Source organism: Peromyscus leucopus, chromosome 10 (assembly GCF_004664715.2).
Source record: "Peromyscus leucopus breed LL Stock chromosome 10, UCI_PerLeu_2.1, whole genome shotgun sequence".
NCBI classification, from domain to species: Eukaryota; Metazoa; Chordata; class Mammalia; order Rodentia; family Cricetidae; genus Peromyscus; species Peromyscus leucopus.
In genome coordinates, this window is record NC_051071.1 from 58743048 (window position 1) to 58764225 (window position 21178).

The 21178-nt window shown below is 38.1% G+C and overlaps 1 protein-coding gene across 1 annotated transcript in view; it reads left to right on the top strand.

The window, feature by feature from the left end:
* Positions 1-21178, top strand: part of Gabrb1 (gamma-aminobutyric acid type A receptor subunit beta1) — a 417219-nt gene that overhangs the window by 149145 nt on the left and 246896 nt on the right. The window contains exon 4 of the mRNA XM_028861997.2: positions 6492-6712. Within this exon, the coding sequence (XP_028717830.2) occupies positions 6492-6712 (221 nt within the window). The remainder of the gene's footprint in view (positions 1-6491; positions 6713-21178) is intronic.

The window sequence follows — 21178 nt, forward strand, 5'->3', positions numbered from 1 at the left end:
GCCCAGACCATCGTATTCTGAATGTTTCACTGGGTCTCCATGTGTCTTATTTCACTTCTTCTCTTATTTAAATATTGGAGAAATGGAACACTAATTTCCTATGATCCTCTGAAACCAAAGAACCCAAACTACTGCACCATGAGCAAGTATGTGTCTCTAAAGGAATCTCTCTAGTGATGAATAATTTTTAAACTTTATGTTTAATTAATCTGATTGTTCACTAATTTGTAAATGAATCCCAAATTTCACTAAGTACAGCTCCATTTATAAGTATTAGTTTTTTAAAAGTCTATATTTCCAGTATGCTCTGCTATTTTTGGATTCATGAATGAAATTTCATTTGATATCATCTAAGTTATATCTATTAATGTTTTGTGTAAAATCACTATTAATATCTGAAGAAGTTGCACATTCTTTTATTATCTCTGAAAAAGTATCAGTTTGCTATTTTTGCTAGAATTATAGATCCATTTAAATTGGTAATGAACAGAAATTCTGGATTACTAATTATTTTGGTTTTGTAACTGTCTGCAGGATTGTTATTTAAGGGTGACCAAATGTTTCAGAATTGTGACACAATAAGATTAATTAACATCAGTACAGGTAGCATTGATATAAAATGACTCAAACACTACGCTACTTAATTCACATTTCAACTAACATGTTTGGTCATCGATATCCACTGTAACAATTGACTTTGGGTAGCTCTGAATCAAGTGAGACAGAGAAATTATCAGAAAACTATTCAGGAAATGCTAAAACCCAAGGAAATGAAGAGTGTTAGAAATGCTCCAGGAAGTGGGTGACTAACTCTGGAATCAAGTATCCTAGGGTTTTATCCTCTTCTATACTTACAAGACCTTTGTGGTAAGCAATCTATTTCCACCTCACCTGTCACTCATGGCTCACACAGCTCTGTTCCTCTCTGGGTCTGATCGTCCAAGCTCTGACTTATAACTACTTACTTGGCCCTTCTACATGTATGTGCTACTCACACCCACAAGACAACTCATATACAGGAAACGGTCTTCATTAGTGTCCCGTCTTCTACTCACATGGGTCACAAAACTGGTGGCTATCATGACACTCCCTTTTTAACCTTCCAACATCCTTGATAACATCATAAAGGATATTGCCCTAAGGAGCCCATAAGTTTCCATTTCCTTCCTCCTCTTTACCTTCAGTGCCCTGTTAAATTAACTGAGTTATTTGTTCTTGAGATTCATATAAGGGGTCATTAAACTAATATTTTTCTACTCAACAATGTGGTTTCCTGACCATAGGGATGTAAGTTAAGAAAGGTGGAATAATGTTCCCTGAGTTTTCTGAGTGCTTGAAGTGGAGGAGAATTCAGACCATGAGCTGCTTATTTTTTAGTACTGGAAGACTGAGAAACTTGGAAACAAACAAGGCTAAGTCTTCCCAACTGCTCTATGTCCTCCTCAAGGATATGTGTGTGTGTGTGTGTGTAAACTCTTTACTCTCCTCAGCATCTGGCATAACTCTTTGATTATAGTAAACAGCCACAAGTTGTTAATGGAAGAAATTCATTATTCTACTTAAACTAAGAAAATTTGACATAGAAGTACTTTTGCTTTAGATCTAATATTTTGATATATCTTACCATAGAATGACCTTAATTATTTGTACACTTGATTACCTAGACTGTAGAATGCAAGGCATGTATAGACTGTGACTGTGTGGAACATATATTTTATCATCCTTTTTTAGGAATTTGATCTAATGGTTATTGAAGATTGTATAGTTTTAATGAAAATAAATATTTGTTGTTTTTATATTCTATATTAAGTTAAAATGCTAAGCCCCTGCAGTGGCATCAACTCAGAGTTCCAGGTAGAGTCTCATGTACTTCATGTCACTGTCACATGTGTTCTATGTACTGCCATGTGTCCAATATGACTCCCTTACCTGATTCTCATTTGATGTATGACTACTGGCATTAATGCAAATGCTTTTCTTTAAGTCACCAAGTTGGCTAATTCCAAACATCTTCAGAGCACAACATAAGACTGACAAAATGTCTGACTTCCCAGATAGAGAAACCAAATGGGGCTATTATTATTTATCACCACCAAGCTGTCACAACCAGCATTCTCTTCAGATGTTGCTAAAGGTATTCTGAAAAGTAAAATTTCTGTGACTTTAAAACTACAGACCTAAAATACAACTCTTGGTTGCTTCTATCTATTTAAGGCTTGCATGGCACTTTCTGGTACCGTGAAATTTAGTCCTCAGGGAGTCATTCAGGTCAGCCTGGTTTTATACAGCAATATAGTCATAATTATATGCCATGACCTTTGAACCCATTTTCACTGAGCTTGGGTGTTAGATATTTGCTCAGTAATAAATTCCTTAAAGAGGGTTACAATGTGTTCATCTCTTATTTTTGAATCAGATATACACTTATTGTACACATGTGAAACAGATCTTCTTATATAGCTATCTAATCTCCATTCTTGAAGCTGGAAAATAGTAGAGCCAAGTGATGTAGACTTTGTCATGCGTCAACAGCTGGAGCTGTACATAGCATGCTGTAGGTTGGAACTCTCCATCAGCAGGACTCTAGGTAGGATACTCTCCATCAGCTGGAATTGTAGGTAGGATTGTCTTCATCATGCCAGGATCAGCAGAAGTGGGAGGCAATCATGTACAGCTTCACCATAACCAACCCCTGTCAGAAAAAGTAAACCTAGATTTGGAAAGAACAGATCTCAGAGTTCAATTGACATGAATGTTTGATAGATAACAGAGATTTGTACTTGGAACCTCTTCTAATGTGTATGAAAATATAAGATGAACCAGAGCCTCAATTCTTTCTCAAAATACAGCTTTCATTTTAGAACAGTTTGAAGAGGAAGAATTGTTTATAAAATCCTTTTGGATCCAATATTATTAGATGTTAAAGCAACATATCATCTCTACAAACATTGTCTGAAACATGTGCTGCTGACAAAGGCAAGTAATAAGCCACTTTCACTTTCTAATTCCCTGAGAAGTCTTAGAACACCTTCTAGTAACATGTATACGTCAGTATAACAAAATAGTAAATTACTAACCATCTTGTACTAGTACTTTTTAGCAAAAAAAAAAAAAAATTGAACAGTATGTTACAAGTACAGATATTTCTGTAACAGTGATGCAAGACTTTGAAGTATTTAGTGATGCTAAGAGGAAAGCTATTATTTCATTGAAGGCAGGGTTTCTCAATCTTGAGGAGGAGCCAGAGTTTTTCAACTTAGAACATTATGAAGCAACTAGTCCTTTGAGGTGGGGGCTGTGACATGCATAGCAGTATGTTCAGAAGATGTCTGTCATCTTCTCACAGATGCTGGTACCATGGCCCAGTTGTCACAGCCAGACCTTTCTTCAAATGTTGCCAAAGTTATTTTGAAAGGCAAAATTTTCCTGATTTTAAAACCACAGATCTAAAATTAAATGTGTCTTTTATCCCCCAGAAAGAAAAAAATCTTTTATTTAATATAATATCTTCCATGAACCTCCATTGAGTGTTGCTAATTTGATATGCTCTTCCTTTCAATGAATCAAATTCTCTTATGCCTGAATTAGCTTGACCAATTTCATTAGCAATCTCACACCCACTAATCCCATTAATTTACTCAGTGTCAGAGAGTCCCCTTCGGCCCGCAGTTTCTATCAACATCACACTTGCCCTAAGGAGTAGCTTGCATACTTCCGAAAGCCAGATGAATGCTTGTACTCCTGCCAGACTCATACCTGAAAGGAGAATTCCTTCAGTGCTCTTGGTTAAGAAGCAAGAATTTCTTCCTGAAAAACTTCAAAACTCTTTTTTTTTTTAATTGATGCCTATATCTGTTTTTTTATTTTTTTTAATTTTATAATTAATTTAATTTTGCATATCATCCACGGATTCCCCTGTCCCCCCTCCTCCCACCCCCACCCCCTGCCCTCCCCCCAATCCACCCCCCATTTCCACCTCCTTCAAGGCAAGGACTCCCCTGGGGATTCAGCTCAGCCTGGTAGATTCAGTTGAGGCAGGTCCAGTCCCCTCCTCCCTTCACCTAGGCTGAGCAAAGTGTCCCAGCATAGGCCCTAGGTTCCAAAAAGCCAGCTCATGCACTAAGGACAGGTCCTGATCCCACTGCCTGGGCACCTCCTAAATAGTTCAAGCTAATCAACTGTCTCACTTATCCAGAGGGCCTGACTCAGTTCCATGGGGACTCCTCGGCTATTGGTTCAAAACTCTTGTACTTGCACTTTGAACTACTGAAAACTTAATAGAAAAAAAAATGTGCAGTAAAACAAAGAACAACATTCTTCTGCATTTTTTTCATCTAAAGTAACATATACACAGTTATGGTTGTAGGGTTTTTTAATAGTGGTATGTGACTGGTAACATTTTATAAGTGCATGGATAAGAATTATGTATGTACAATAAATCTATAGTAAATAATTTCTCTGATGTATAAATCACAACTTCTTAGCAAGAATAACAAACCAACCTCACAGGGGTACTGTGTGAACAAAAAATGGTAATAGATAGGAGATCTCAGCCCAGTAAAAAGAGATTATCATCTTGTGTGCTGTATTACATAGAGAGAAGAAAACATAGATATTGCTATACTTTAGGTCTTTCCATACAGTTCATCATATTACTATGATCAATATTTCCAAAAATGCTTTATTGGGGTTATTAATCTGACCTATTGATATTTCTTTTTATCATAATATGAAGCCCCAGTTCAGGCTACTAAATTGAGAAATGCTGAGAAATACCAGATTTAAGGGGTGCTTGTTCCAGTCACTTCTATCTCAATGTAGTACTTCAGCATACAGGCTTTTCCTTGGATTATTTCTTACTGCAAATTCGGAATGTCACTGCTCTAATTTAGAACCGTGATGTAATTTTAGTTCAATATTTTTTGAAAACAGAATGGGTTGTGTGCAGCCAAGCTCTCACTAGATGCATATAGTTATTTCTCCATGGGAAATAAAACACCTTCCAAAGGAGGAAAGAGAAAGGCCACAAAAATACATACACATGTATGCTTGAACATACACACACATTCACACATAGACACACACAAACACACCTTCAGAAAGGTTACTCATTTATATTATTTTAAATATAATTTAAATTACAATAATTTATTGTTTCAACATCCTGCTGTTTACCTATTACAACATATATTTTAATTAAAACATTCAATGTTGATATATTAGTTGGCAAATATTATATATATTTTCCTGTATGACATGATTTTCTTAAATTAAATTTATTTTACATCTCAACTACAGTTTCCCCTCCCTTCTCTCCTCCGATTCCCTCTCTCCACCTCCCCTCAAACCTACCCCCTCAATCCACTCCTCTGCTTCTGTTCAGAAGGGGGCAGGCCTCCCATGGCTATCAACAAAGCATGGCATATCAAGTTGAGGTCGGACTAAGCATCTCCCCTTGTATTTAGATGGGCAAAGCAACCCTACATGAGAAATAAGTTTCCAAAAGCTAGCCAAAGCATTAGGGACAGCCCCTGCTCCCGCCATTAGGAGTCCCACAAGTAAACCAAGCTACACAATTGTCACATATATGCAGAGGGTCTAGGTAAGTCCCATGCAGACTCCCTGGTTTCTGGTTCAGACACTGTGAACCTCTATGAACCCAGGTTAGTTAATTCTGTGAGTTTTCTTGTGATGACCTTGATCCCCTATGGCTCCTTCAATCACTCCTCCCTCTCTCAACAGGATTTCCCAAGCTCAACACAATGTTTTTAAAACTTTACATATTATGAAGTTGATAAACTGAGTAATTACCATAGACATTACTTCACATACTTACACCCTCTTGTTGAGAAATCTATTCTCTTAATTTTACAGAATATGCCTTTTTACACTCTAAGATCACACCCTAAAACCTTACTTATTGGAGAGATTTATTGGAGTCAGGAAAGTACATGTGTGTGGTGGGGTATGTGTTCATCTACATATGAAGAAAAACTAATGTTTCTGACTGTTCAAAGGTTCCACGTATGGCCAGAATTGTAGACATTCTTGCCTTTGAATGATGAAGAATGCCTCTGCATTATCGCAAGATGGTTTATGAATAAATTGTAAGAGTGTTCCTAAATACATTGTTTAAAGATGTGGAAAATGGTTATGTGGGGTCAGTATTGTCTTATGATTTAGTTTTTTCAGAAATACATGTACATAATTATATGTTGGGGGATCTACACAGGATGTTTATGTATAGAATGCTGTGTCAGGGAGCATGTGTTCTATGGCACACATGTGTAGGTGAAATGATAACTTTGTGGAGTCAATTCTCATCTTCCATCTTTATATGAGTTCCAGGGAATTAACCCAACCTTTCAGGTTTGTGGTGAAAACATGCTCACCCTCTGAGCCTTCTTGTTGACCCTGTGTGCTTGGATTCTCAACCAATTGCCTGAAATGGTGATGATTGTAAAATTCCTTTTTTTTTTTTTCTTTCACAGGATTATACACTCACCATGTATTTCCAGCAGTCTTGGAAAGACAAGAGGCTTTCATATTCTGGCATCCCACTAAATCTGACCCTCGACAACAGGGTAGCTGACCAACTCTGGGTACCAGACACCTACTTTCTCAATGACAAGAAATCATTTGTGCATGGGGTCACAGTGAAAAACCGAATGATAAGGCTGCATCCTGATGGAACTGTCCTCTATGGACTACGGTAAATGTTTTCCTATTGCCTTGCTTGATGTTGCTGTTTTGTTTACTAGTTTTACAAGTGGGTGGAAGGGAGAGAAGCAGGGAGGAGATAGGCTCATATGCATAGTTAACGCATCTTTGGCCAGAAAAATCTTGGGGTCTACTGGAGCTCAATGTAGACAACTTTGTTCAGCAAGTGTAAGTGAGAAGTTTTTGTCTTGACCATCAAATAATAAACAAAGTAGTAAAATTTGTCATCCCCAATAAATTTAAAGTTATGACCTTTTTTTTTTTATCAATTATTTGATTATCTCAGAGCCAATCAAATGGAACTGAAAAGGATTTTTAGTGCTATGTGTTGTTACTTAATTATGAAAGAAAATAAACAGTTTGTGAAGAAAATGGAATTTGGGGGGAGCTTTGAGAAAAATCATAATATGCTCATTTCCTTCATTTTTTAGTTTAGCCTCTATATTTAGGTCTATGATTCAACTGACTTATGAACTATTTGGGGACATTTTGCAAGAGCTAAAGGTTGGGGTTTAGTTTTCACTTAGACATTGGTTCATTTGGGTATCATTTGTTGAAAAGGAATTTTGTTCATTGGATTGTGCTGCTAATGGATCAAATTCACAGAGGGGCCTCTACACACTCAGCTGTGTTCCACTGTTCTTTTTATTTAGCTCTACACAGGGTCATTCTCTTCTAATTCAGGTGGTTCTTAGCCAACTCATGATGGCAACATGTGTATGTCTTTTCCTGTTATATTTATATCTCAAGTTGTTTGAAATTTTAGGTTCCTCATGTGTTGCTAACTTTCAGAATCAACTTGTCCCATCCACCACATAAAGCCTCTGAGTTTATTATGGAGAATGCTGAGTCAATTGGTTAGAATGGGAATAATTAACATCATAAAATTATAAAGCTTTCCAACCCATGCATATGATATATCTTTATTTCTTTGGACTATCTCATTTATATCAGCTGCTTTCTGTATCACAGTATGTTGTTATGTTTATGACTCAAGTAAAAAGATAATAATATCTTTGACTTAGATCAGCAATGTTTTATACCACAGTGGTTTTTTTCATTTCATTTTTCTTAGTTACGAAGTCATAAAAGTTTTATAGATGTCTATTATTACTCTTTGTATAACTGAAAGCTTAATAATTAAAAAATTGATGTACATTTCAAAATTTACTTCTACTTTTGCCAAATCTGTAGCTAAATTGTGATTTGTTTAAAACTTGGGTATCACCTTGGTAAGTCCTTTTAGAAGCAAAGGGTTTAGAAAAAGCAATGGACTTTGTCACCAGGGCTTTGTGGGAGAACAAAATGTAGCTGTATGTTTGGTAACAATGAAGGTCAAGGTCCCAGTTTATAGTTTGACTTTGGGCATTTTAGAAATTATTGTCAGCATCTAACAATGGGAATTTTATCAAGAAAAATAACACTGGTGAATTATGAAGTTGAACACACACCATTTTGCAATTTGAAATTCTGTGCTTTGGACATAATGTAGTTGTTGCACATGTATATTCACAGCTGACACCATCAAGTCAGTTTTTAAAAAATGCAACATGCAGTGGAAAGGGAATCTCTAGATGTTACCCCTGGTGGAGAATTATGGTCATGAATGATTCTGAAGGAAGGAAAGTCACTTTTCTTCAGAAGCATGGCCACTGGTGGGTTCTCCACACCTCAGGAGATTTCATACCCATATAAATATATATAAAATTTTAAGGGATGACGTGAAATTGGAAGGGAGATGTGATGAGAGGATCTTAGAGGAAATTGGAAGGCATGTTAGGGATGGATGTGATGAAGATGCATTACATAAATGAATTAAATTTCTGTAATAAATAAAAAAGAAGAGAAAATTGAGATACAAAAGGCCTAGGGTTTGTCTAAGGCCACCAAGAAGCAATTCAAAATTCAGGTATCCTGTCTCTCAAATCTTAGTTTATCAATTCTATTCCCATTAAATATACTTAATAGTAAATATTTCCTTCGAAGTTATGTAACACTGCTCTTTACTCTTCAAAAACAAACCAAGCCTGTGTAGATTTTAGCTTATGAGCAGACAATAATAATCACCTAAAGAGAAACACAAACTATGCATTCATTACAGGAATGCCAGTCTCTTTATGGAATACTCTTTCTCCTTAAGGGACTCATCTCTGCTCTGATGTATCCCCTTCCTTCTTTTCTGCTTTTTGCTCTTTGATTTTCTCCTTCATCAGATGCCATTATCCTCCTAGAGACCAAAAGTATAACAGAGACTGTGTGACATCTGAAGCTAGAGGATAGAGATTGAGCGTGACTGTCACAATTTTCTGATTGTTTGACCTTGAAAAATTTACAAATTTGATGAGCCTAAGTGTTATCATCTGTAATGATGGCTTAATATCCCCTAACTCATTATTGAGATGATCTTAAAAAGTAGTTAATCTGAGATTGAGTACATAGTATGTTCTATTGTGCTTCATCAGATGCTAGAAACTTGTCTTCCGATTGGCTCTCTAATTCCTGGAGCTACTAATGATGCAGATGTCCAATTAAGAAAACACTCAATTGAGAGCTCCATATGCGTATCCATTATCTATTCTGACCCTGAGAATAGTTTCCCAGGAGTCAAGGGGGCTTCTCACTGTGCAGAGGAAGTAGCATCTGGAATGGAGAGCCAAGAGACTGTCAGCTTAACCAGTCCCTATCCTGAATCAGCCATTTCCACTCCTTGGGCTTCTATCACATTTCATTTATCATTGTATCTACCAAATTCTGTTCCCCCTGATTCCACAGACATAACATTTCCTAGTTGTAAAAATGAAGATCTGCCTGTTTCTCATAAAAGCCTTTTAAAGGAATAGCTATCATTTATCATTCCTAAGCACACAAAGCAGAAAGTCTTTACCATATAGCATATGCTTTGGCATCTTTAGGACTGTAAAGCACTGATTTTATACATGAGTAATTGAGGAAATGACACTGATGGCGTTATCCATTTTCATAAGTCCAGTTAATAGTCGTTGTGAATGGGCCCATATATTAACAAGTAATTTTAGCAGTACTGGATTGATGTACCCCAAGCCCCTTTAGCCAGCTTTTCCATGATCATAAAACATATTTTTAAATTAAATAGATTTTTCTGTATTCAAATTCAATATGAGATGCTACTTTTAAGTTATATGAAATTACAAGATTTAAAAAAAAAAAAAAAAAAAACTATCTTCAGTCCGATTTTACACCCAAGACGTAGTACCCAGCCCTGTAAGTGCTCTAACAGTGTGGTGTCTGATATAGGACACTACTGAGTAAGTAAGTTCCTGTACAACAGATCTCTAGCACACCAATCCTTACGCCCTTTGTTCTTGAGAGACTCCGCTGCGACATAACGCATTGTTCTAAGGGGAAACCCTCCCATCACTATTACATCTTTTTAAACTAGAGTTGATACTCTAATCTATAACCATGAACCTCAAATGCACTAAAATCTGGCAAAAATCATTCGTTTTCTTAGCAAGTCCCTCAATGTCACCTATCAAGTCCTTAAAACCCCCCTTCTTTTCCTCCTTCTTTGCATTTTATTCTGAGAAAGTTTTCCCTTTGCTCTAGGCTAATGTCTTAACCATAGCATCAAATCCGATCTTTGCCTGATCTTCAGACTCAGCACCCTGTTTTGCTGACTTCTTCAGACCTTTCTCTTTATTGATTTCTTCACCTTGGTTTTCTCTTTGAGTTCTAATCTTCCCACAACCTTGGTTTCCTCTCCTTTCTCACTACTCACTCCCCAGAGCCTGCATCAGCAAGGCTCTCTACCCAGGCTACTTGCTTAAGCAGCTCTGCTCACAGCTACTAAGGACATCGCTCACTCTCTACTGGACTTCTTTGAGTGACTCTCATGACCAGACCTGGCTTGAGGGTTTCTCTTGTGTCTTTAATGTGTGCTGTAGCAGTTATTCCAGGGTTGACCTGCTCCCTGAATTGAACAACAGTAAGGATCTAAAATCCCCAAACGAGCAAGTTTTGGGGAATGTTTTGTGATTGAGCATCTGAGTCTGAATGTTCTGCCTTTCTACCTGACACACTACTTATTTTGTGCCATTTGTTTTTCTTCCAAAGTAGGACATCCTCTTGTCCCAGGTGATAGTAAAACCATCGGCATCCTGGTAAATCAGCACAAACTGCAAGTTAGATTCATCCCTGAGACCTAACCTGTTACTTCTAACCTGTACTGTTTAACCATCTTTCATGCTTACAAACCACTTCTTCCATCCAAATTAACAACTTCACAATCACTCCTTGGTCAATTTTCTTACTCAGTTTTTCTACTTTTTATTATTGTCATCGGCATTCTTCCTGCTAGAAGCCCTTCCCCCCACCAAATCAGTGGCTTCAAAGCCTATGTAAAATTGGTTTCAATTCTCTATCTGGAATCCAAGAACCTCTAGTTGTTTTTTTAAATAACTCTAAGAGATTTCAGGTTAAATTATGCATTGAATATTGAAAAAAACGTGTGCTGGAAATTATAATTTAGGGGCAGCATGTATGCACATTACTGCAACCCTACTGTTTTATGGAAAGGCCCCTCCTTCTCTGCCTGACAGGGGGAGCACCTTCAGTCTCCTCACCTTGCATAAATGGATGGCATCTCCTCTTCTATATATAGTCTCACTATGTGTGTCTGTGTCCACGTTTTCCCCTTTCTTGAGTTCATTGCTCCTCCCCCATGGTAACTCTTTCCCATTTTCTTTCCTTGTTTTGAAATCCGATCTAAGTTTCTTCCATGAAGATAATCACATTCTCCATAGCCCAGAGGAAAACTCTCATTTCACACAGAACACAATTTAATCTCACCAAAGACCCCTGGGTTTACAGCTCTTTTATGACACGTTAACTTTTGGTGTCTTGGAGCTGATGACTTTTTATGTAAAATAAAAAATGCATAATTGTTGAAAATAGAAACTGTATTTCCCCAACCTCTTCCAAACTAAATGATTGCCCAGTAAATGCTTGTAAAAGCAACATTAATATGTGCAGAATGCACTTACCTGACTCATAGTCATCAGCTGCAGTGGTTCTTTTTATCTAAATGATGGCTTTTAAGCAAAGAGTGATTATTGCTATTAGTGACCAGATGTATTCAGTCTCTTCTGCAAACACCATCCAGATGGTTGCACACACTAGCTCTCTCCCAGGCCTATACATTTGGGGGCTAAAAGACTGTTTGTTTTTTCCCTAAAAAATGGCAGGCATGGAATAATTTAATTACGTGAAGACATTCAGCGGAGTATTTAACCTCCCAAGAATGCCCCCTCCTCCTTTTGTCTTCCTCTTTTAACTCTGCAGGTACTGTCCTTTTATTATTTTACAGTGCTTCTTCCTCTATCTTCTACTGGAAGTGAGCCCAAGGCCAGATTAGTTTAAGAGTCTGTGAAAGCTTCCATAGATGAATGGGTAACCCATTCACAGTAAGACTCAGTGTGTTATATTCAGGAGTCTACACATCTTCTGAGTATGCACAGAGTAAGCTGTATATACTACATCATTTAAGTTAATATTTATGGATATTCTATCATAAGATTTATCAGTAACCATGTGTAAACTATTCTATAGCCCAGTGCTTTGCTTGGTACTCCACTTACATTGTCATATTTAGTTGTTCCCTTGGCCCTATGAGCTACACATATTAAGAAGCTAATTCTATAAATACCAAAATAGGACGATCCAAAGTGAATTTTCCAAACTCATTTGTTTATTGTTCACTTTAAAAATATTTTAAATGTGAGGGTATTTTGCCTGCACATATGTTTATGCATCACATGCATACCTGGTGTCTGTGGAAGGCAGAAAATCATGTTAGATCACCAGAGACTGGAATTAAGCTGAAACAGCCAGTACTCTAACCACTTAGCCATCTCCCTAGCCCCTGTTTGGTCATTTTAAAAGTAGGCCAAAGATAATCAAATTTCATTTGATTAATGTATTGTCAAAAACTACATATTGCATTTATTAATGAATTGTCAAAAACTTTATAGATTCTTGTTTCCTTATTTAATACCTTTATAAATAATATCTTTTTGTTTTATTTTATTTTATTTTACAATACAATTCAGTTCTACATATCAGGCAAGGATTCCCTTATTCTCCCCACTCCCGCCCCCCCCCCCTTCCCCCCAGCCCACCCCCTATTCCCACCTCCTCCAGGGCAAAGCCTCCCCCGAGGACTGAGATCAACCTGGTAGACTCAGTCCAGGCAGGTCCAGTCCCCTCCTCCCAGGCCGAGCCAAGCGACCCTGCATAAGCCCCAGGTTTCAAACAGCTAACTCATGCAATGAGCACAGGACCTGGTCCCACTGCCTGGATGCCTCCCAAACAGATCAAGCCAACCAACTGTCTCACCTATTCAGAGGGCCTGATCCAGTTAATATCTTGTTGGAAGAAAGTTTTGTGTTGTTTTGGTCCTTCCATCCCCTGTGTGTTTCTATCTGAGCTCAATGGGATATAGATTCATTATCTGTGGTACTGTGGTTGGGCAAGGACTCATCATTTGTGTAGTCTGCTTCTACCAAGAGACCCAAAGCCCAGCTGTCGTTTCTTTATTATGATACGAGGATTAAACTGCTGATCCACCCACTGTAATAATTCCTTTCATTTGAACCTCCTCCTCAGGCTACTTACTAGGAGATTACAGGGCTACTCTAACAAGGAGCCACAAACTAGGTAACTTCAAATACAGAATTTTATTGGCTCATAATTTGGGTTTGGAACAATCAGCATGCTGATAGGACTGGCTTCTTTTCAGAGCTAAGAAGCATGGTCTGTTCAAGTGTTCTCTCTCTCCTTGTGTACAGGGCTGTCATCTCTAAGTCTTCAGACAGTCTCTCTATGTGTTTATGTGTCCAAATTTCTCCCTTCATTAGGGTACCAGTCATGTGAATTAGAACCCAAGCCAATGATCTTACTTTAACTCTATTACCTCTTTAAAGATTCCATATAACTTTGGTACAGTTATATTCTGGGGTTGGAGCTTCAGTGTATGAATTTGGGGATAGACAAATCATCCTATAATGCCAATGATTTTGGTTAACCTGATAATTGTTTTGTCTCAATCAACTTCAAATTTACAAAATGTATAATTTACAAATGTACAAAATTTACAAAAAGTATTACATTTTCTTATCTTCATTTATCAACTAGATCATTCTCTAAAGAATTTTCCCTAGTCAGTCATTGCTCATCTCTGGGTGTACTGGTGTGCAATATCAGCAGAATCTAAGGACCTTTACTTATAGCTGGAAAAACAAGTAGATGGGAATTGGTGAAACACAGCTCACAGCAATGCTGTAATTTGTAAAATAGTTGAAAAACCCAGGATGTACCCATAAGCTCAAGTTATCAGAACTGAGAGATAAATCTTTCTTCTCGAAGATGACTCCGTCCTCTGGTGTCCGTACTGCCATGCTATCCCCCCAGCCCCGCCCACGAGTAACACATTTACTCTAGAGATGTGTTGACTCTCTTACAAGAGCCCGATCAGTTGCTTTGCTGTGACTTGTCAGATTTTACTGTCACAAGCTGTTTTCCTGTGTGACATCTCCAAGTGTGACCACGGAGGTTCACCACTTTGTTCTTTGTGCACGTGTGTCTGCTCATCTTTAAGAAGTCAGGGTTCCTTTTCTGTAGACCCCATTCCCTGTGGTGCCATGCCTTCCTCAGCCTTGATGCAGGGGGGAGGGGCTTGGGCCCAGCCCGCCCCAACTTGGTAAGCCAGCCTGTGTTGAATACATGAGGGAGGTCTCACCCACTGTGAGGAGTGTGTGGGGGTGAGATGGAGAGTAGTGGGGGGGGAGCGGGAGAAGAAGAGGGAGGGGGAACCATGGGCAGTATGTAAAATGGAAAAAAAATAAATGAAACTTAAAAAAAAAGAAGTCAGGGGTTGTGATAGGTGTGTCTGTTGCAATCCACTGTAGCTGTTATTTTCAAATCTAACTTTTTTTAAAAAATCATTTTTTTAGGTGATTTTAGTCTGCTAAAGTCTGCTGCTGAGTTGGCCTGAATAGTCTTGAAGTTTCTTTTTCTAATAAAGCATCAATTTATTCCCTAATCCAGAAATCGGGAAAAATCACAACTGTGCAACTTAGAGTATCAATTTCTAATTCGGATTCAGAATGTAGGGCATTAACTTCTTGAACTTTATAACTTCTTTCTCTTTTCTAGAAAATATTTGTTTCTAACGATATTTAAAAGATAATTAATTTACACACACACACACACACACCTATATATATGTTTGTGTTAAACATATATGTGTGTGTGTATACATATGTATGTGTGTGAAAGAATTAGGTTATCCTCTATGAGGAGCATTTGGATGTATTAGTATGTATTAATTTCATTTTAATAGATTCCATTTGATTAAGCTACAATTTCTCTTCAATTTGTACTTTTTAAATTATTTCTTTTATTTTTAAACCATCCCAAATGGCACTCATTGCTCTCTTTCAAATTCATGGCCTCTTTTGTCATTGTGTGTGTGTGTGTGTGTGTGTGTGTGTGTATGTGTATTTCTAAACAAGCAAGTAAGTACAACTTGCTCAGTCTGTATTAACATTACTCATATGTGTATTTTCAGGGCTGACCGTATGATAACCACTTGCTGTACTCTTTTCTGGGGAAGACTATTTCTCCTGCTCTTGGTACTCATTAGTTGCCTGCGGTTCTTTGTGTAGCACTGAGACCTCTTGTACTCCCCAAATCTGCCACTCCTACTCACTTTATCATGCCTATTGTTGTTCTGGCTCAGCTCATGTTTAGGCAGTCACATTAACGAGGCTTTATTGATGTAGCTTCTGGCATTCCGAGGAGGCATAATCCCACAGCAAACTCCCTAGTTCTCTAGCTCCTACACTCTTTCCTCCCCTTCTTCTGCAATGATCTCTGAGCCTTGGGTGTGGGAATTGTTCTGTAGATGTAATCAGTTGGGGTTGAGCCCCACAGCTCTGTGTTTTGGTTGTTTATGGTTTTTCCATAATGGTCTTTGCCTACCCCAAAAAGACCTTGATGAGAGGTGAAGACTGTACTTATATGAGAAATTCATAAAGAATTATGATATCGCTGGGAAGTGGTGGCTCATGCCTTTAAGGCCAGCACTCAGGAGGAAAAGGCAGGTAGATCTCTATGAGTTCAAGGCCAGCTTAGTCTACAGATTGAGTTCCAGTACAGCCAAAGCTGTCTCAGGGGGAAAAACAAAAAAACAAAAAAGTCAAAGAATCATGATATTAACTATCTACCTAAAAATATCAATAGCACATATAATTTGGTGTGTAAATCTACATACATAGTTTAAATGAAATTTTAGCATCTGGGCTAATAATGCTCTCCATAAGAGCCAAAGACCAACTAACAGAAACCCAAGTACAAGATCTGAGAAGCCTTCTTTTGAGTTGGTGGTCAGGGTTTCCCAACAGACTCCCAAAACATACTGGTGACTGCTATTAGCCTTGGTTGCCCTCCACGGGTGGAAATTAAGTCTCCATTGCTGAAGCTTCCATGTACTTCAGAAACAGGGCCCAGAGACCCCTGAGCTGGAACTAACCTAAAACCTCTCTCCCTGAGGGGCTAGTTTTCATGGTATCAAAAAGCACCATGCCAGCTTCCAAAGGAGGGAAGTAACCAAAATTCCTCCTCGGCTGTGACGTCACAAAAATGACCCTTAGAGTGCAGTAGTGGCCCTTCTACCTTGGTGGTAATCGGTGGCTCTGTAATTGGATTTAAGACTCACTCAACCAGAGGAAAACTTTGCTCCATTATATTTTTGCCTCTTAGATATGAACATTTCCATCTGCTTGCTCTTTCCCTTCCACTTTCATAGATACACACGAATGTTCATTTCCTTGCTTTGGAAGGTATCACAGTCCATCAGCTGCCCTGTTTCTTTAAGCCACTTTTGCAAATACCTGTAATATTGAACGCGGTGTTGAACCCATCTTCTCATTTGGTTGTTGATGTTCTCAGCCCCTGCATAAAGCCCTCTAATAGGCTACATACATACATCATTCTTTCAAGATCGTTGGTATTTGTCTGTCTGTGTTTCTATGTGCATTGTATGTTTATTGTTCTCCGTTATAGAAATAAAAATAATTGCAGAAGGTACACAGCATAAATAAAAAACAACTCTCTCAAGATTGGGGAACAATTTCAACTCTATGAAACTTTGTGCAGTCCTCCAACACATAGTAATGAGTCCATCTTCCAAAATGAATTTTCTGAACTTCGGGATTCAGATACGAGGCTATTACTCACCAGAAGCCTGTGGCCTGGTGTGGACCTTGAGAACTCGCCTACTGTATTTGTACCGGCTGCTCTGCTCCAAATTGATTTTTTGATATTCTTGGCAGTGCCTGATCACGGGTTGTGTGTGAGAATAAAATCAATGCCTACACTTATATTGACTGTAAAAGAAAGACAGAGTTTCTCACATTCCCTTGGAGGATCGTCTTATCTTGCTTTGGTCTTTATGATAAAGCAGCTAAAAAGCAAAGGCAATTATCTTGATAATACAGATCCCAAAACATAAAAATGTATAGATGCCACTATTGATTTCCAGAGCAGCTTGGAGGTCCTAAATGTTTCACATTATCTCTTTGTATCGATTGTAGACCCTGAAAACTGTTCTCTCTCCTAAAACTTGGCCCACACAGAGCAGTTATGATTGCATTAAAGAGCTCTTCCGCAGCTGGCAGGGAGCTCGCTGAGGCATACACTAAGCGACAGCATGGTGGAGTTGAATACAGAGGATGGGTATGTGGGCTGATGTGGTGTTTTTGCAGAGGACTGGCTGATATTGACAAATGTACTTCGTCGGGGAAAGAAGCTTGTTGTTTTGAGTAAGGAAAAGGAAACAGAGCATGCATAAACAACAGGTAGATAGAGAGTGCATGGAGACTCTCCTTGCAGCTCCCAATGAAAGGCGGGCTTGGTATGCCTCTCATTGTCCAGTGGTCTTATGTCATAACTTCATCAGTCAAATACAGAGAAAGCCGTTTAAAATGGTTTCCAATGAAAGCATGGCTCTATTTGCCTATTTTTTTTATTTCAATGGATAAGTAAATATATGAAAATATTTATGATTAAATGATGTTTCTTAAGATCTTCTTTCTCATAAATATAGAATTGTGAATAATTTAAATATTTAACAAGCCATTTATATAATTATACATTTACTATAGCTATTGTGTGACCATGTGGAAGTGGCATTATGATTAATGCCCTATAATTAATATAGAATACTAAATACAAACAATGGCCAGAAAATACTTTTAAATATATCTCAAATTCATAGGCTTGGTTAAGTATCCTGTGGGAGAATACCAAACATGAACTGTTAGAATGGAGGAAAGAATGAGAAAAGGAATGAAAGAGGAGGAAGTTGGAGACAAGTAAGGAAAGGGAAGAAGAGAGGGGCTTAAGGAGGAAAGCACCAGGAGAAGGGAGCCTGATGTCTCTAAATTGTGTTGTAAAGTTTAACTCCTTCTTACATTGTGAAAGACATCAATCGTCAAGAAGATTTATAAGGTTCTATAACCATGTGTTGAAACCTTTCCTTTAGAATGTTTATTTATTTTTAATTGTGTGTGTGTGTGTGTGTGTGTGTGTGTGTGTGTATGTGTGTGTGTGTGTATACATATGTGTGCAGGAGCCCACAGAGGTCAGAGCTGTAGGATTCTCTGTACCTAGAGTTACAGGTGGATGTGAGCTACCAGACATGGGTGCTGAGAACTGAACTTGAGTCATCTGCAAAAACAATATGCAATCTTAACCTTTGAGATATCTGTCCAGGCCCTCATTTGTGAAATCTTTAAAGCAATTTTCTCCAAACCCCTTAACTTTTGCATGAAGACCTCATTACAAAATTTCCATACTTTTTGTCCCAATTATGTATCATCTATAAATATTGACCCATTTTACTTGCACATGTATATGCATGAATACATATAAATATTTTAATGTAATTTTATTATCTTTGTATTTTGAAAACCATAATTTTTATGTAGACACTGAGTTAATTAAAAATTAAAATGTTTTGTTTACAACAATCCTTCTTTTGTAGAATTGAGATAATAGTATTATGGGTACATTAAGGATAAACAGATTAATGGCAGTAAAAAATAATATCCATTAGCGTATAGTAAGGAGCAAAGGAACATTCATTTATCATACAAGACATGTGGTGTGTGCATTATACTTGGATAACAAACATGCTATTCACATACTCATCAGCATTAAAATAAAAACTTAATTTCTCTTTGAAAAACTTTGAGGCACCAAGTAAAAGCTAGGCTCCATTCCACGCTATGTTCTAGATCTTAGATTGTGAAATAATAACCCAAGGAGCCATAGCCTTACTGTATTGTGATTTAACTTCTAGCTTTGTATCTCAAATGTAAGCCATAGGATGTTTCTCAAATATAAAATTCCATTGCAGGATTTATATTAGATATAATACTACACCTGGTATGTCGTTCTCCATTTTCAAGTATTACATCACGTATTACAATGCCCAGATATGGAGGCTTTATTTTTTGCATCAGTAACATGCTTGTGGATTTTTTCAACATCTCATCACCATTATGGAAGCAGAAATTTATGTTAGCCTAAAGCAGAGATACCACAAAGGACCCCTGGAAGGCTGTGTGCTCTGAAAATGCAATCAAAAATAACCGTTAAGGCTAGAATTGGAACTGACTCACTTTTACAAGCTAACCCAAGTATTCTGGTCAGCCAGTGGGGGTCTTTACAGTTCCTAGTATTGCCTTGTTATGTGTAAAAGAAGAAATGGGGGAATCAGAACCAATTTACTGGAATGGGTGCCTTGTTCTCCAGAGTGTTTCAGCCCACAGAACATATTTGGAGAGGATAAAAATGTTTTCCGGTGTAACTTACTCTTTTCAATCTCTACTTGGGAACACAGAATGTTGTGTTCAAATAGAGTGTGCTGGTTCTCCAGAGCACAGACAGTTATGCTGAAGAACAAACAGCTCAGCATGACTGAGTCTGGACTAGGAGAGAATGCGTCTCCACACCTCCCAGGAACAAGTCATGGTTTACCTTTCCCACATCTTTTTGTTATTTTTAATAAAGATAGGATGCAACCTATTATCCAGCATCTAATAAAATTGCAGTGAACTGGAGCTGAAAGAACTGACTAACCCATTTCCTTCTAATTGCAAAGAAGTGACTGGCTTCTTTTCAGTGCCTTTGAAGAAGGGGAAAAAAGGTGTAATAATGGCAAATAATTAGCCTGTATGGCATATTTTAAAGAGAGCAGATGCATCCAAATCTAGACCTCTGTTTTGAGTGTCCTGTGCACAGCTGCTGATCAACTTCTCTACCTGGATGTCTACAGACATTTTAAAAACTGTATCCCCTAAACAGAGCTCCTTAGCGTCTCCACAGAAGTGTTTTCCACAGTTCTGTCCCTTCCGTTTTTTCTATTCAAACATCCTAAAAGCTCAGTGGCTGGTATATTTGTTTCATAAACCGTGTTCAAACTATGAGCAAGTGTATTGTTGTCTGTTCTTGTAACAGACAATAAAAGTATCTGGTTGTATGAGACTAACAAAGGGTCAGAAGAGATCGAATGGAGATGAAGCCCAAGTACTGGGCCACAAAGAAAGTCCCTGACTCCTGGAGTGAGGAAGTAGGAGGAGCGAAAGAAATTCAGAAGCCAGGGCTACCTAAAGCATGAGGGAGGCCAGCAGAGCATAGCGTCCGGGAAGCCGGGTAACGAAAATGTGTCTTAGAAGTGGGACTGATCAACTGTGTGAGTTCTGGTAAATACATCAAATCTTTAAATACTGATCAAATTGACCACCAAATTTAATAATGTCAGAGTTATGGAGAATTTGATATGATGGGACTAGGTGCAATGGTCATGCAAACTATGAAATGGAGCAGAAGAGAAATGGATGAGCGAGCGGCACTGTCAACAATAAGCATATTGATCTGTTGAAAAGATAGGGCAGAGAAAGAAAATTTGGTGAGTTGGGAGATGGGAGAAATACTGAGGCAATCAATGTCTTAATGTCTTAAGAAATGAGATGGCATCAGATCAGCTACCAAAAACAAAAAAGGAGTGGCTGAACCTAAGCCAGGAGCTTGCAAAGCTCATTCATCAAAGCAGGAAAAAAAGGCAGTGTCTCCAGGTACAAGCACATACAGAAGTCTGGCTGGTGGCAGTATTTAATTACCACAATAACACATTTAAAAAAAAAAAAAAAAGTGGTCCCTGCATCAAGGCTGAGAAATGGGCTCTAAAAAGCCAGTTCATGTAACATGAATAGGTCCTGGTCCCATTGCCAGAGGCCCCACAAACAGATCAAGGGATACAACTGTCACCCACATTCAGAAGGCCTAGTTCGGTCCCATGCAGGCTCCCCAGCTGACAGACCAAAGTCCTTGAGTTCCCACTAGCTTGGGTCAGCTG